The sequence below is a fragment of the Jaculus jaculus genome, chromosome 16, assembly GCF_020740685.1.
Source record: "Jaculus jaculus isolate mJacJac1 chromosome 16, mJacJac1.mat.Y.cur, whole genome shotgun sequence".
Lineage (NCBI taxonomy): Eukaryota > Metazoa > Chordata > Mammalia > Rodentia > Dipodidae > Jaculus > Jaculus jaculus.
In genome coordinates, this window is record NC_059117.1 from 25,410,862 (window position 1) to 25,429,143 (window position 18,282).

Below are 18,282 nucleotides of genomic sequence, written 5' to 3' on the forward strand. Positions count from 1 at the left end.
GTTCCTTTCTATGCTGTCTGGAACAGGGGGGAAAAAAAGCACAACTCTTGATTTAATCAGCTTAAAAGCAGTCCTTGGTTGAAATTTGTTCTTTGAGAAGTTTAGTTTTGTTTTGTTTTTTTTTTTTCCAATGAAAATATGACTCGGGGGAAAAATCATTCTAGTAAACCAACACAAAAGTCCAGAAAGAGTTGAAAATTTTATTTTGTCTCCTCAAAGCTGCTACAGTTTAGGACTGGAATTGGCATTGTCCCTAGTAATCAGTCGCTTATCAGCACAGTCATTAGCTATATTCTCGGCCACAGCACAAGCAGCGTGTGCGCCCGCCTCTTCTGTGGCGTGGACACATGCCCCCCCACCGGCTGCCACCTGATTCCTCCTGATCCTGAATCATGAGGAAATTTCACCCTGTCTTTCTGACTGTTCAGCGTAGTATGCTGAATATCGGTGAAATTAATATATGCAAAGGTCAATCAGACCTTTTAGATATTAGAAGTTTAACTTTGATATTGTTACAGAATACTGTTCCATATCTGTAAGTTTCATCAATATTCTGGTAAAATTCTTCTTAAAGTACTCTATTTCAGAAAGAAATCCTATTCGCTCTGTCACTGTTTTAATTTCACTAGTCTAGACAGAATCCCGATTACCAAGTCCTACACTATATCACATCCTGTTTCAGAAAGAATATCAATATGCACTAAGCCAGTGATGTATCCCTTAGCTTAAGTGTGCCTTAGGGGGGGGGCGGTAAAAATAGACTGAAAATGGGTACTATGGAGCAGTAAGTCATTTGCAATTTATTAAAAACCAGACTTGTTTTAAAAGGGGAAAATGAGAATCTACATGGCCAATTAAAAATCACTGGTTGGTCACTTGGTAACATGCTGTTGTTACACAACCTCTCTCAGTTTCCTTTCAACTTTTATGTCACAGCAACTACTTAAACAGAGGGAAAAAAAACCTGACTATAACGCATTTCAGAATCTCAGCATTATAATTCTCTACTCACACATTTAGAGAATGTCAGAGATCACTCTTTCTGAGCCAGGTAAAGAACGGAACCAGTCAATGGGTATTCAGTCTACACATCTGCAATTCTCGGGAGTAGCTTACAGAACGTTCCGTGGCTACACACAGTTCTTCTGACGCCCTCGTAAGTGTGCTTCCACCGCAAACTTTTTGTGAGTCTCATCAGGAAATGAACTCAGGTGTTGTGAACTTAAAGTATCCTATTAAAAGATGTGCATACCTCCATCATGCTATTTACACTTCGTTCCTAATCATAAGCTTGCGCATCTTTCCCATTAGAAGCAACTAAAACACTGGTTTGTAAGTCCTGATGCACACTCGTACAGCCTCTAACAAATTATTTAGCATTCCACTGTTAGACTCAGCCGTCTTTCGGGAAAACTTAATGTAAAAAAAAAAATCATTGAAATTGTAAAGTTTCATCTCCTAGCATTCCCTGCCTTGCCCATGTCTTTTACTTTATGGTAGGTAAACATACAATTCTCCAAAATGACATTTCATCGATGGTACCTTCCTATCAGACATGAGAGTCACCCTCATGCTAACTCTGGATCCTAGATTGTGCCACTTACTCTGAAACATCATAATAAATTATATGGCATAGTATTAGTATTAAATATAATCAGTAAATACAGTCTAAAAGTTACAGCAATGGAAATCTACTGTACCTTCTTAAAGATTAAGCAATAGAATATTTCTAGAAACAATGATTGTTAAGAGTTGGTATTATCAGCAGAGAAAATTCCCGATTTGACTCCCTTATCTAATGCCATGTTGTTCCAGAGGAAAGAGAAATCTACTGTCCACCTGAATTCTGTGCATGAGCCATTAAATCATGGCTATAAGTTCCAGTGACTAATTCTTTCTTTGGAAATAAGGAATAACAGACATAATTATTTATAATTTATAACCTGACTTCCTCTAATAAGGACTTGAGAAAAATCAAGGCAATGAGTGAGAATGTAAACAAGCATGCGTAGCAGAGCCGCTGAGGAAAATAATGAAGGCAAATGTATACCTGTGCCAGACCCTGTAATTTAGGCTTTCCAAGGATAAATCGCATATCCATTATCATCCTCATGTGACACATGAGAAAGCTTTATTAGTTTATTAGTTGAGTCGGCCAAAGGTGTGTGCATAATCAAGGATGGAGTCAAATTACCGACATGTAGAGAGTCTGAATAGAGTGTCTTGGTTCTTAACCACACTACTATCCTGTCTTTGAAGGAGCAGAGTCTTTGACAAATAGACAAAAAATAGACAAAAGACAATGCTATAAGAAACAAGAATCTTTGGTCCTTTTTTTATGGTTTTTCGAGGTAGGGTCACACTCTGGTCCAGACTTACCTGGAATTCACTATGGACTCTCAGGGTGGCCTCGAACTCACGACAATCCACCTACCTATGCCTCCCAAGTGCTGGGATTAAAGGCGTGCGCCACCATGACCAGCTGGTACAGTTTTAATAAAATTAAAAAATAATTGACCCAGTGTTTGGGAAGCACAGACAGGGATCGCTAGGACAAGCTAGCTAGCCAGACTAGCTCAACCGGTGAACCTTGGATTCACGTGAGAAACCCTCCCTCAGTGAATAAAAGGGGATAGCAAAAGAGAGATCACACCCGCGCTAACCTCTGACCTCCATACCTGTATATGCACACATGCATATGTACATACACACATGTGTACACTCACAAGCACGTGCACAGGCACACACATACACAAACGCATGCACACACATGTGCCACTCACTTACATAAAAATAAATGAAAATGTATCAAGTCAAAAGAAAAAGTTGCCGGGTGTGGTGGTGCACGCCTTTAATCCCAGCATTCGGGAGGCAGAGGTAGGAGGATCACCATGAGTTCAAGGCTGCCCTGAGACTACATAGTGAATTCCAGGCCAGCCTGGGCTAGAGTGAAATTCTCCCTCAAAAAAACATAAAAAGAAAGAAAGAAAGAAGGAAGGAAGGGAGGGAGGGAGGGAAGGAGGGAGGGAGGGAGGGAAGAAAGAAAGAAAGAAAGAAAGAAAGAAAGAAAGAAAGAAAGAAAGAAAGAAAAAGTTAAGCTGAGACATCTCTGTATGTATGAAGGTTATGCCTGTGACTGTCTGCTTAGCCAAACTGTTGAATTCAAATGTACTGAGGGCAATCCACTACTGAAGAGTTGGAAATGCAGCTTAAGTAGAGATGTCCTTCATAGCATCACAACTACAGGAGAAACACAGGAAGGATTTGAAGAAACCAATGGTACCTCTTCTGTTTCTCAGCAGTGAATGCTGGCCCTCCACTCTTTTTCTCAGCTGCTGGGTATCAGGCTCCCTTCTGTTGCCCTCCTTGGGTTCTGGGAGCGCTCCCCAGCATACAGATCTGGGGTAGCCCTTGCAGCTTTCTCAGTAACGACATTAAGCTGCTCTCCCAGTGCGATGTTCCTACTGTAGTCTGCATCGTTCAAAGCAATGCAGCTGAGAGTTACTAATGACTAATACCAGAGATTTTGATATAATTTTTTGTTTATTTTATTTATTTATTTGAAAGTGACAGAGACAAAAAGAGGCAGAGAGAGAATGAGCACGCCAGGACCTCCAGCCAGTGCAAACAAACTCCAGATGCACGTGCCCCCTTGGTGCATCTGGCTAACATGGGTCCTGGGGAATTGAGCCTTGAACCAAGGTCCTTAGGCTTCACAGGCAAGCGCTTAACCACTAAGCCATCTCTCCAGCCCAATTTTGATATAATTTTTATATGACAAATATTTTTATGGTTCAAACATCTTTATATTTTTATAGAGAGATTTTATACTTCCTATGTGGACTCATGTTTATGATTCTGTAACACTTACTTCAGCTATCATCTAAGGACGTAATGCATGTGAAAGTTACATCACATGAATTTTATCTAAAGTATATGAATAGTTAAGTGCTAGGTTGAATCAAGCAGTGTAAAAGATTACAAAGTTAATGAATGTACGGAAAATTACAAGGAATGCTTGAAAATAATTTTGAGCAGCTAAATCATTGAGACTGATTTACAGACTCCACAGTTAACAACAATAAAAGAGAGAAAATATTTTGATGGTCAACAAATCAACCTTCCATGTAGCATCTTTGAAAAGGCAAAGTCCCTTGCTTAAACTTAACTATGCTCTCTAACAGCGAATTCTACACTCAATGGGTGTGTAGGGAGACACATCAGACTTGAGAACACTGAGATGGAAAATTAAACAGCCCCATAGTACAGACTCAATAGCCTCTATCTAGAAGGCAGGAGAAGTTCCCATGGCTTCTATTTCATTGTTTCTCTTGCTTTTTCTCAAATGCTTTCTGGCTGACTAATAGTATAAGATGCTTCCAACACTATGTTGTAAGAGATGAGAGTGTTATCACACCCAACCATATGCCACACCCAAATGTGCCTCCAGGCCAGGGCTCCCTGAACTAAAGGTAATTAAGAAGCAGAAGATGCAGAAAAATCTCACAGCTCTGCCTCAAACTGCTCAAGCAAGCAGGAAAGGGCCTCACACAGACAAAAGGTACCTCGCCTCACTCTGCCTCCTGGGATACCACTGTCAGCCAATGAGTGTAGCACAAGACCCTATGAGCTGGGAGCTGCCACCAGAGACAGCTGTCACCTTTCCTCATTTATTTGCCTTCCCACAAGTTGCTGTTCCTTTGAAACTCAGTGCATCCCTTGTTGCCTTTTAAAAGCACATGTGCTCTTTGTTGGAGATGCTGTATAAGCTAGACCTCCAAGCCATTTACTATTCATTCTCCAAATATAGAAAAAAAATATTCATCACTCTCATCACAATAAAGTTGTTTTTGATGAAGGTCTCTCTGCGTCACCATACTCACTTGCAACTCACAATGTAGCCCAAGCTGGCCTCAGACTCATGATTCTTTGCCTCCCAAGTGCTTGGGCTACAGCTGTACCAACACACCACTTGTTTTCCCTTCTTAATTTGTCTTTTATTACATGGATATATTATAAGAATCAATGGAGGGGAGTTGAGAAAAAAAAGTATTTTTCCTCTTCTGGCTGTGAAGACAGCTGTAACTGTGTATGTTTCTAGAATTAGGGATCACAGCAAAATCCAGAAGAGAGAAGTTTAAGCAGCACTATGAAATCTCAAGTAATTCTGGTGCTACCACAGGCCAGGAAAGATATGTGGACCACTGGTAGGGGAGGGGGTGAACGCTGGAAAATTGGCTCAATGGTTAAAGGTACTTATTTGCAAAGCCTGACAGCCTGGGCTCAATTTCCCAGCACCCACATAAAGCCAGACCCACAAAATGGTGCATGCATCTGCAGTTCATTTGCAGTGGTAAAGGGCCCTGGTGGGCCCATTCATGTTCTCACTCTCTGCTTGAAAATAAATAAACAAAAATAAGACCTTCCGGGCTGGAGAGATGGCTTAGCAGTTAAGCGCTCGCTTGTGAAGCCTAAGGACCCCGGTTCATGGCTCGATTCCCCAGGACCCACGTTAGCCAGATGCACACGGGGGCGCACGTGTCTGGAGTTCGTTTGCTGGCTGGAGGCCCTGGCGCGCCCATTCTCTCTCTCTCTTACTCTCACTCTTTCTCTGTCGCTCTCAAATAAATTTAAAAAAATAAAAAATAATAAGACCTTCCCTCTAGACAGTGAATCAAAGAAAAAAAAAAAGGAAGTGGGTGGGGCATGTGTTGGCAGTTACAGAGTGGCCGCTGGACCTTGGGGTTTGGTGGTCACTGTGGATGGAGAATGGTGGCACACTATGTCCAAAAAGAATGATCAGGGCTGGAGAGATGGCTGAGCAGTTAAGGCATTTGCCTGCAAAGCCAAAGGACCCCAGTTATATTCCCCAGGACCCACGTAAGCCTGATGTACAAGGGGGTGCATGCACCTGGAGTTTGTTTGCAGTGGCTGGAGGCCCTGGCATGCCCATTCTCTCTCCCTCTCTCTGCCTCTTTCCCTCTCTATCTGTCTCTAAATAAAAAATAAAAATAGTTTTTTTTTGTTTGTTTGTTTTGTTTTTTAAGGAATGATCAGTGGATACAGAACAGACCGTCTTTCCCATTCACAGGTTCCTAACTGGGTTGGGCCCAACATTCACCTGAGGAGCTGCCATAATGCCCAGGTCTTAGTTGGGAGATCCTGATTCACCAGGTCAAGATAGACACAAAAGTTTCTCTCTGGCTGAAGGCTCATTATCATAAAGGACTCTTGTTTAAGCCCTCTACACTCAGGTGTTAAGTCAGAGCTGCTAACTGCCTTTTAATAAAAGTCTTATGTATCTGAAAACAGGCAACAAAATCCTGGTATCTTAAGGTCAAAGAGTTTTCCATTTTCTTCTCCTAACCACATGGCCAGCATCAGTGACAGAGCTTTTCCTGGGCAATGAATGAAAGCAAGTCCTCAAGCAAGTCTTCCTAGAGAGGCTGTCGGTGCGTTCTCATTTTAAACTGAAGGAACTTTAGGGTCATGAGCTCTCTTGATTACAAGGAAATGGACAAAGGAGGGCCCCAACAAAGCAGTGTTTCCACAGTCATTTACCTAAGAAGCAAATAGACTGTGTTTTCTAATGCCCAGTCCTGCTTTGACTTTACAGATATTTGAGTACAGAGAAACTAAGCTACCCCATAACATGATGGCTTTGTTTGGACAGCAAAGCATTCAGCTTGAGAAGAATGACAGAAGAGTCTCCTTTCTCTGCATATAAACTACAGACAAATTCAATGACCATTCTAGATAGTGGGCTAATTCTTTCTTACAGCTCAGAGTGATAATAAAACATTTCATGTTATGGAAAATATGAAACAAAACTCTCTTTGAAATTATCAATCAGTAATGTTCACATCATCTGCTGTTTCGTGTTGCTGGTGGTACAATTACCAAACTAGAAATTGGTTAAGTTAAAAAATGATTCTGGCTGAGCGTGGTGGCACATGTCTTTAATTCCAGCACTCAGGAAACAGAGGTAGGAGAACTGCTATGAGTTTGAGGCTAGCCTAGGACTATAGAGTGAGTTCCAGGTCAGCCTGAGCCAGAGTGTGAGGTCCAGCCTCAAAAAAAAAAGATTCTGTTTGATTAATGATTTACAACAGCAATGTGTTAAAGTCAAGAAATTCCACAATTAACCTTAAGTTAAATAAAATCCTTCAAGAAATACTGACTTAGGTAAATACCTTTTTCAAGGATTTTATGAAAAGTACTCCAACTGTATAGGAAATACCTTAAGATGACTAATGGGACCCCATGAAATTAAAGGTTTCTGCATAGCAAAGGAAACCATCATCAGAGTGAAAGCATAGCCCACACAATGGGGTGAGAAATCTTTGCCAACTGCCCCATGAGACTGGAAATAACTATCTAGAATTGATAAAGGACTATAAAAATTAAATATCACTCCCTCAAATCATCCAAACAACAAACAGACACTTCTCAAAAAAAATGACAAATACTTGAAAAAGTGTTCAACTCCCTTAGCCATCAGGGAAATGCAAATTAAAACTGCTTTAAGACTAGTCAGTCTGAAGATGCAGACCAGTCAGAATGGTTGCCACCAAGAAAATACCAACTGAAGATGTGGGGAGAAAGGAACCTGTTTTATACTGCAGATGGGAGCAGAAACTTGTGCAGCTTTACAGGAATTAGTATGACGGGTTTTCAAAAGAACTAAAAGAACTTCACGATCCAGCTATACCTATCCTGGGTATAAGTACCCAAAAGGCTCTAAATGTACATTCCACAGACTTACTTGTATGTCAGCTTTACTACGGCACTATTCACAGTAGCTAGTAAATGGAACTAGCCTAGATCAACAGAAGAACACACCAAGAAAATGTGGGACGTGTAAAAAATTGAATTTTATTCGGCCATACAGATCATGACATTTTACAGGAAAATCGATGGAACTGGGGATCATTATGTTAAGAGTAATAAGCCAGACTTAGAAAGACAAATATCACATGCTTTCTTGCATATGTGAAAATTAAATTTAACATACTTAACAAACATATGTGTATGATCATATATAACATGTGAGCACATGTGAGTGCACGTATGTTGTATGCATAAGGGAACTATGAGGTGAGGAGGAAAAAGTGAAGGTTATGGAATGCATGAGAAGTGGAAGGGGAACAGGGAGTACTGGGAGATGGGAAAGGAACAGTAAGAGGAGAGGGAAAGGGAGATAAATTAGGACAAATTACAATGACACATATGCATGAACATGGCATCACAGATCCATTACTTTGCATGCTAACTTTAAAAGTTGATTGAGGGCTAGACGGATGGCTTAGTGGTTAAGGTGTTGCCTGCAAAGCCAAAGGACCCAGTTTCAATTCCCCAGGACCCATGTTAGCCAGATACACAAGGGTGTGCACGCATCTGGAGCTCGTCTGCAGTGTCTGGAGGCCCTGGCGCACCCATTCTCTCTCTCTCTCTCTTCCTCTTTCTCTGTCAAATAAATAAATAAAATTTAAAGAAAATATTTTTTTTAAGTTGATTGAAAAGGAAAAAAGAAAAAGAAAATACTTGGCATCACTCTTTCTCCAGATAACTGGTTAGGAATTTAACAGGAAACAAATTTCTCCGAGAAGGAACCAGAAGTAACCACGGATAGGAAGTGGGCCAGCAGAACGAGGCCATGAGATGTGAAAGGCTGCAGGAAGACTGTCTTATGCTCACTTTTCTTGGAATTTATGAAATCTGACCACTGGTAACATTGTGTCTGACATCTCGTGAGGGAGAAATCACTGTGATCTATATACTGGTAATTATTCTGACTTTTTGAAAAATGCTTCTTTGCTAGGAGGTGGCGAAAAATAATGTAACCCAGAGCTCTTTTAACTACTTTGTGGTGAAGTGTACAAGTTTTCAAAAAGGCTAAGAAGCCTTAAATGAAACTAGAGTAATAAAAAATAAACATAATTCAAACCTTTAAAACAATAAATGCTTCACTTATTATGGCCAAACGATTGTTTTTAATTTAAATGCGTCTCAGCTGGGTTGTGGTGCTATAGGGCTATCATCACAGCACTTGTGAGGCAGAGGCAGGATATCACCGTGAGCTTGAGGCTAGTCTGAAAGGAAAAAAAAAGTGCAAATCAAGTTTTCCTTTTAACAAATAACAGGTACACAACAACTTACTGGTAGATTCTTCATATGAATTGCAACTTTATAAAAATAAAACTATTTATAATGTAGATAGTACATATATCTAAACTTTTTCAAGGTCACATGCTTTTTTTTTTTAACTGAGGGAATAATAAGGCCTTCCTCTGCTCTCATCTGCAACTGGTAGTCTATATAAGACAGATGTTTTATTTTCTGTTGAGGTCTCTTAGTTAATGCAAATTTAAAATGAAAACTTATAGTGAACAATGAAAACATCAGAAATCATTGTTTTAAGTCACTTTTGTGAAATAAATACTGCATGTTGGCTATCATACAGGGATGTCTAATCCATGGCACACAGACTGCTTGCAGCCCAGGAGATTTATGAATGTGGCCTAAAACAAAATCGTAAGCTTACTTAAAACACTAGAAGACATTCTTTCATTTTGATTTAATTTTTTTTTTTTTTGAGGTAGGGTTTCACTCTAGCCCAGGCTGGCCTGGACTTCAATAAGTAATCTCAAGCTGGCCTCAAAGTCACAGAAATCCTCCTACCTCTGCCTCCCAAGTGCTGGGATTAAAGGTGTGAGCCACCACACCTGGTTTTGATTTAATTTTTTTTCTTGTGTGTATAACATGCTTGTGTGGTCCTTAAGCATGTAGGTTATAGATAACAACACTGTACTGCAATGTCAAACGGTTGTACACCTCTGAAGGCTTTGGCTTTAAAAACGTATCTCACGTCTGAGTCTAAGAATACAAGATTTGTGAGGACAAGATTTTTGCCACCTTTTTATTCAGTGATGTCTTCCTCAGCTGAGCAGCTGGCTCATCTGAGGAATGGTGCAAAATTTATGATGCTTAACTGGAGTATAAAGAAGATACACCTTGTTTAGCTTCCATTCCTAAATCCCAAAATAGAAAGACCTAAGGGTGTGCCATCCATTTATCTTACAATTTTTATGTACTTTTGAGAATGACAGTGTTTGCAAATGATAGTTCCACAGAGGGAGGTCTGAGCACACAGCTCTGATTAGAACAGCGTAACATAAAACAGCTCTTACACATATCTGATGTACTCAGCACCCTGAGCTCTCTCTTATTGAGAAGCACAACCCCCTCTGGAGGGGAAGGAAGGGTAATAGCAAAGAGTGAGGAGCTAGTGGCATCGTCTCTTAATGCCTTCTTGCCTCGACTTGCAAGGCAACACTTGAAAGCTTCCTTTAAGGGCATCAGTCTCGGCTCTGTGTCAAGCAAGCACTCTGCAAGGTGCAGAGAACACAAAGATGATGAGAGGAGAGATCCAAGCCATTAATAATTCCTCTGTCAATGGTGAATCATCCTGCAACATAAATGGTACTGAATACCAAAGAATGCCTCTGTGAACTCAGAAAAACAAAATAATTCTGAATTCCCTATAGGCAGCAACCACAGGGTAGATAATGAAAGACAGAAATTATCAGATTGGGGGTGGGTGGGAAGCATTACCCTGGACCTCCTACAAAATGCTGGAAAAAGTAAAGAAGACCCTTTAGTTGCCTGGCAAAATACTCCACTATCTAAGTAAATGGAGATAGGGTGGCAGAATAAGTGTTTAGAGCTAAAGAAAAGAAAAAGCCAGATCTGACTCCATTTAATTCTGTGGGCTTTTTGTTTTCTGTAACTTTTAGTGTCTATTCACTTATTGTGGTAGTGTTGTCAACAATTTTAAAAATAACTGGCACTGCAGTTACAATGTAAAGTGCTATATATAAAAGAGTGGATCAATTCTACCTGAGGAGTTCTAGACATGAATAAAGTATTTCTTTGCTTGTTTTGTTTTTATTTGGTTCACCTTCTAGCTGACTTCTTTAAAACACCTCCCATTAAAGGTATCTTTTAAATGTAATGCAGCAATGTGAACAAAGTCAACCACGAGTCTGACTAACACGGAAGAGCTCCTATTTTCATGCACCTGCTGCACCAACCCTATGCTGGGGGAGAGACAGGGTGGGAAGCAGCTGTGCTTTCCAACAAGGACCCTGGGGAAGGTCACTGCTGGGCAGACACCCACATCAAAATCTGTGCCAGCATGTCTAGACACAGCAGGAAATGCCCTAGGCCTGATGGGTCGGCTGATAACTGCCACAGTGAAGGAGGATCTCCACACGCCTCCCCCATCTATTTTTGTTCCGTGGACGGCGCTCCCCGCATGTCTGGCTGGACGCTGCTCCCTGCATTGTTGCTTTGCTCTGGAAAGCTTATTATTATTATTATTTTTTTACTGAGCTTTGTAACATGAAATTAAGAAGAAGAGCTCTATGCCTACAGTCTTTTCACATCAAAACACCAAATACTTCTACTTTATGTAAAAATATAGATTCTCAACTTGTATGATCACACCACAGTAAGCTTTAAATGATGTATGAAAACGAGGAAGGCTAGCCTAGTGCACAGAGAATTAAAACCCTTATCTGCTCCCTTAACTTTGTTATGTATTACCATGTAGACACAAAAATATTAACATTTTTCTCAGTCTGAAAATAGGGCTCTTAGGTTACATGAGCCTCTGAAAAGAATTACTGGAAACTATGAAAGCGGTTTCTTAGACTCTCACAGTGACATAGATTCTCAATTTCTCATTACTTTCCCATGTAGTGTTTCAGATGCCAACCTAACCTCTGTTTCTTTTTTTACATATTTTATTTTTATTTATTACAGATGTGTGTGTGTGTGTATGTGTCAGAGAGAGAGAGAGAATGAATGAATATGAATGGGCATATCAGGGCCTCTAGCCACTGAAAACCAACTCCGGACACATGCACCATCATGTGCATCTGGGTTATGTGGGTTCTAGGGAGTCAAACCTGGGTCGTCCTTAGGCTTCTCAGGCAAGCACCTCAACCACTAAGCTATCTCTCTGGCCCCAAACCTCTGTTTCTTATCCCCATTTGCTAAGCACTTCTTGCAGGCTAATTGGGAGCCAGTGTTCACTAGCACTTTCAGATTCCTCCCAGTGATGGGCCTCAATGAACTCAGCAATCCATTGATACTCACTCACTCACTCACTCCCAGTCATTCTTGTGTTTCCACATTCAAGTATTTATTATTTCATTTATTTGCAAGGAGAGTTAGAGTGAGTGAGTGGTGAGTGAGTGAGTGAGTGAGTGAGTGAGTGAGTGAGAGAGAGAAACAGAGACATACTGAATAAATATGGGGGCACCAGGGCCTCTTTTTCCTAAAAATGAACATTACATGAATGCACCACTTGTGCATCTGGCTTTACATGGGTACTGGGGCATGAACACAGGTCACTAAGCTTTGCGGGCAAGTGCCTTAAATGCTGAGCCATCTCTCCAGCCATCAAGTGTTTATTAAGGTTTATTTTGAACTTTACATTTTTAAATTGCCAAAATTTGTATGTATTTACTGCATGCAACATATTTAAAATATGTACACATTTTGAAGGCCTAAATCAAGCTAATTAAACTCATTAGTTTACACACCTATCTGTGTGGGTGTGCAGTCAAAATTTACACTCAGCAATTTTTAAGATTATAATACATTATTGCTAATTATAATCACCACATTGTGCAATGGATCTCTGGAGCCTATTTCTACTAGCTAACAAATTCTGTGACCATCCACCATCGTCTCTCCAATCTGCCCTCAAAATACGCTCAGCATCATTCTCCTTTCTCTTTTTATAAATTCAACTTTTTTTACATTCCATGTCTGTGATATTTATCTCTCTCTGCTTGATTTATTTCACATATAATACCTTCCAGGTACATCCACCTTGTGTGCATATATCAGTCAGGTCCTCCACCTGTTGATGGCAACATAGGCCGTTTCCATTTCTTAGCCACTGTGAAAAGCGCTACAATGAACATGCAACTACAGCTTCTCTTCAGACTACAGGCTTCCTGTCGTGTGGGCACAGTTAGTGCTTCACTCCTGTTACAGTCCTGGTCAATCTGCTAACCTTCCTCCTGCGAGTCACTTTCAACCCTAAACTCTTTGGTTCTGGCACTTGATGTCATTTCCTATGTTTCTTAAAAATACGGCTACAGAGTCACATCTCCTCTTTGTGACGTCAACATTTCCCCCTCATGTCACAGCTCCCACCTCACATATTAGTTACAGTGTCTTCTTTGTTTTCAAAGCAGACTCTTCCACTGCGGCCTCTGTTAGCTGCTCCAGGTTTCATCCTTGGGCCCTGCACTACGGGCACGACAGGCACTCCGGTGCACGTGAGCTGAGGGAGTGTGCAGACAAACAGGCGATGGTAGGCAACACACCGCCTATATCTAGAGTCTCCACCTTGGGCAGGAGAAACCTACATGCATTCAATGTGTTCGGAAGACAGAGGCTTTTACATACACAGGATTTTGCTTAAGAATGTCAAGATTTTTCTCTCACAGGATGTTTATAACTCTCCTAAAACCTATATATTTAATTTCATAAGTGAATCAAAGCCTATGTTTTAAAGGCATTATTAAGAATTTTACTATACCATATTGAATGCTGTTCAGCTATTAGGAAACACTTTTTAAATATAAATTAAAGATATTTAAAGTTTATTATATAAACTATAAACTTAAATTTATTTAAATTTTTAAACTTAAATTCTGTCAAATATCTTATCAAAGCTATTACTATTGGTTCACATAGATTCAAATATGATATTCTAGGCAGAATGGGATCCAAATCTTCTTTGGGACAAGAGACTCAACCATACAAGCCAGTAAGCCAATTTTCTCTAAAGACACTGAAAAAATTGCCTGTTTCCACTGTTTTATTTCTCATGTATAAAAAGGTGCTAAACAGATCAATCATTAACTGCAGAAATAAATAAGAACCCATATTTCTATCAAGGGGAATCTACACCTATCAGTTTCTTATTTTTCTACCCCCTCCCATTGCTGTTCTTTCTATTTCTGAAGTAATCTAAAACAAACCATGTTCACAATTCCATTTTATATGTTTACTAAATGTTAAATAACTGTAATACCACAAACAAGGAAATTCAACAATTCCTTAGAATGTACAATTTCACAGTCCAAAACCAGGCACCACACAATTGCAAATCTGTTAAACTGTATTTCCTATTTAGGGTTTTCACCATACCTAAAATTCACTGCTCAAGCACTCATGTGTGAGGTATCATCCTGAGAATTCAGCATTTAAGTGATCCCATGAAGAAAGTACTATCATTATCCTCACTTAGTCAGCAAGCTAAAATGAGGAGTGAGAGGAATTAACTTGCCAAAGCTAATGAATGGCACAGCCAGGACTTCAACAAAGGCCACTGAACTTCAGAGGTGGGCCACTTCGAGTCAATAAATGATATGTCTAAGACACATGAAGACATACCTCCCAGATGGAAAGTAACTCATAGAGGTTCAGTATGAATCTATATCAGAAAAAATTGCAGTGACTACTTACCTTATCCTTAAATAACAGAATTTGACTCATACACTGAATAAAAAGTAATTCCAGTCAATAGAATGCTTATATGGAAATGAAACATTTCAAGGAAAATGATTCTAACTACATGCCAGTAGGAAACCATTTCTATCTTCAGAAATTCTTATGAACACAGTGTCATCATAGGGGAAACTTTATGTAATTAGTAGAACGATACCTCCTCCAGACATCTACCTTGCTGCTAAGTTCTGAGATAAAAGCCACGTCAGCAGTCCACATACACTAGCAGACCAACACTAGCTGGGGACCAATGGTGATGCTCAAGTACCGGCAAGTAAATTCTATGATGGGAACGAAGCAATGAATTAGTCCCAAGACAAATTTACAACTTTAATTAATGAAGGCTTAGAATAAATCATTACACACAGTAATGAAAGTTGGAGATAGTCAACCACTGAACCATGTTGTTTTCAATGGTCCATAAATTACAGTATGGTATAGGTGAAATAATGTATCAAGGGGAGGGAAGCATCAGTGTATGTTTGCAAAGTCCCACAGTCTACACAAGGCATCAACATTATGGTCATTTCTATTCCTTATAGTATAAGAGCCAATTTTTAAATGTAAGCCAAAAGAGGTATTATACCATACAATGCCAGTTCTCTTTCTCTATATAATGACAATCTGTGTTGTCAATACTATGGCTCGGTAGTGCATATCCACACCGTTCCCTCCCTTCTTTTCTCTGGCCCTGGCTAATCTCACATCTACAAACCTTAGTCTGTTTCCTGACACCCATCTCCTAAGGGATCCTTATCCCATTAGTGATTTCCTGCCTCTCTGAGTGTGGTCTTTCCCTCACTACTGGATCCTTCCTGCCAATTCTTAATGAGCTCCAGTCTCTTCCACTCTGATTCTTATAAGAACTACATAGACCCCTTAATACACACTGGTGAGTAAAAACTGCCTGTGAAAGAATTTAGCATGTTATAAACTTCATAGATAATGAGAGTAGGTGTGGAGTAGTGGTTGAGCATGCTGAGTTCTGCATGTCCTGCCTGTGAAAATACTACCTCCACCTCAGAGCAGCTCTATGACTTTGGGCAAAGTATGCATTAAGTCTCTATACTGTAGTTTTGCCACCCATAAAAATAGAGGATATTAATAGTATCCACTTCATAAAATATATACAAGAACTAGGTAAGTATTTTACAAGCTTAGAACAGTAGTTGGTATATAAAAATTATCATGTAAGTATTTGTTAGATGAGTGTAACAGAATTATTGATGAATATACACACACACACACACACACACACACACACACACACATACATACACACATATATAAATTGTGACTGGAGAAGTCAGATTTTTAATTAGATTCATATTCTCTCAACAATGTGGAAAATTCAGTTTAAAATAAATATTTATTTGTAAGCAGAGAGAGAGAAAGAGAGGAGACAGACAGAATCAGGGGCACAACGAGGCCTCTTGCAGCTGTAAGTGAATTCCCAGATGCACACACCATTTTGTGCATCTGGCTTTACCTGGGTACTGAGAAATCAAACCTGGGGTACCTTTAGCTGCTGAGCCCCCAAACTCAATTTTAAACAAAAATTGTCTTTTATGCAAAGAAATTGAGTCGTGGCAGTACAAGCTTCAAATGATCAACAGTTTGTTACTTAGTTTAACAGGGCTTTCCTACCTTTCCTCAGTTTAGTGAATGCTTTTGCTGTTAAACAAGGTGATTTGTTATGATAAATCTGGGCCTGAGCTGATCACTGTTGATGCTACACTATTTGTGAGGAACATTTTAACATTTTAGAACTTTGATACTTTAAAGAATCATTTTCATGTACTTAACTGTCTCTTGATGCCATTTTATCTAGAGGGTAGGATTAATTTAACAATATACTGACAAATTGAAAGACAGACCATACTGACTTTGATAAACTTGGGATGATAGAGAAACTATGTCTTCTTTGCATATCAACATAAAACAACTTAAACAAACAATAAACGTGATTCTCAGGCCTTACTTCCATTTAATGTTAATTATATAATTCTATAGCCCTTGTGAGTGTCTGTAACCTATCAAACATCTAGAGTGTAGGCAGAAACTCAGAGTTCTAGAGATGAGGAAACTGAGGCTATTAGAAAATGGTACACAGCATGACAATCACAGAAATCACCATGATGACATTAAGACATTTGGTCTGATCTGCATGTGCCATTACCTGATTGGCCGATTCTCTTTACTGTCAAAGAGTGAAAAGATGACTTCCAGCTCCTCTCCTAGGTTGGAACACATGAGGCTCTTCATCTGGACGAAAAGATGGTGACTACTGGCCTGCACTGGAGTATCCTTCTTCCGATGTCGATGTTCCATCTGCATGAGACCCAGTCCCCAGAAAACAAGCAAACATGACCATCATGAACTGAAGAACACGATACACTAGTCAGCCGTGATGCCGTGGTGATGTCCTAGACTAAAATTTCTTTCATGGTGGGTTTAGTATCTCATCTAAATATCTAATTTCTTCTAAACTTTGTAGCAAACTCCTATGCAGTCTATAGATCATCAAAAGAACTCGCTGCAATTTTCTTAAATATTAATGTTAAAATGGTATCAATTGGCGAGAGAGATGGCTCAGTGGTTAAGGAATTTGCCTCCAACATCTAATGAATGGGTTTGATTCCCCAGTACCCTCGTAAAGCCAAATGCACAAAGTGGTACATGCATCTGGGATTCATTTGTAGGGGCAAGTGTCCATTCTTCCTTTTCCTGTCTGTGCTTGCAAATAAATTTTCAAAAATGATACCAAATCATGGCATAGATTCAGGAAGCAGACAGTTCAAAGGATTTTTGCTAATTGTAATTAATTTCCAAGAGGAGAACAAAGTAGCTATCCTTTAGGAAACTGACTATAGGGCTGGTGGTGCAGAACTGTGATCCCATTGGCTTGAGAGGCTGAGGGAGGAGGATCACAAGTTCAAAGCCTGGCTACAGAGCAAGCTCAAGGCCTGCCTGGGGTATTTGTTGACCTTGCCTTCAAATACAACCATATGAAAGGGGTAGGGATATAGCTCAGTGGGAAGCACTTGCTTAGCAAGCACAAGGCTCCAAGTTCAATTCCTAGTACAAGAAACAAAATTGATAAAAAGAACGTAGTTTGCGATCATTTCATTAATGAAGGCTGAACAATGTATCTATAACTTCTTATTACTCAAAAATTTTTAATTTTTTTTTATTTTTCTGTAAGAGACCATGTGGTCCTTAGCAAAAGCACAAAGAGGTCCCACCCATTCTATCTCCTTAAAGACCATGTGGGTCTGATAGCATGGGTGCTAAATTGAAAACTTAGAGTAGCTTTTTAAAAACAGTTTATTTTTATTTTTATTTTTATTTATTTATTTGAAAGTGAAAGCAAGAGAAAGAGGCAGAGAGAGAGAGAGAGAGAGAGAGAGAGAGAGACAGAAAGAATGGGTGTGCCAGGGCCTCCAGCTATTGCAAACGAACTTCAGATACATGCAACCCCTGTGCATCCGGCTAACATGGGTCCTGAGGAATTGAGCCTCCAATGGGGGTCCTTCAGCTTCATAGGCAATCGCTTAACCACTGAGCCATCTCTTAGAGGAGCTTTTATGAATTGGGCTGTGGCAAATATTTTATGATTCATGTAAGAAACTGGCTGTCACGGGCTAAGGCAGGAAGAAGTACCCAGTGCCACTTTCATCTTATTCT

General features: G+C 39.8%; 1 protein-coding gene across 5 annotated transcripts in view; it reads right to left on the reverse strand.

Moving 5' to 3' along the window:
• The window catches only part of Dock4 (dedicator of cytokinesis 4), a 478,789-nt gene that overhangs the window by 218,097 nt on the left and 242,410 nt on the right, over positions 1-18,282 (reverse strand). For all 5 annotated transcript variants that reach the window (XM_045135544.1, XM_045135547.1, XM_045135546.1 and 2 more), the window contains exon 8: positions 16,775-16,926. In XM_045135544.1, the coding sequence (XP_044991479.1) occupies positions 16,775-16,926 (152 nt within the window). The remainder of the gene's footprint in view (positions 1-16,774; positions 16,927-18,282) is intronic.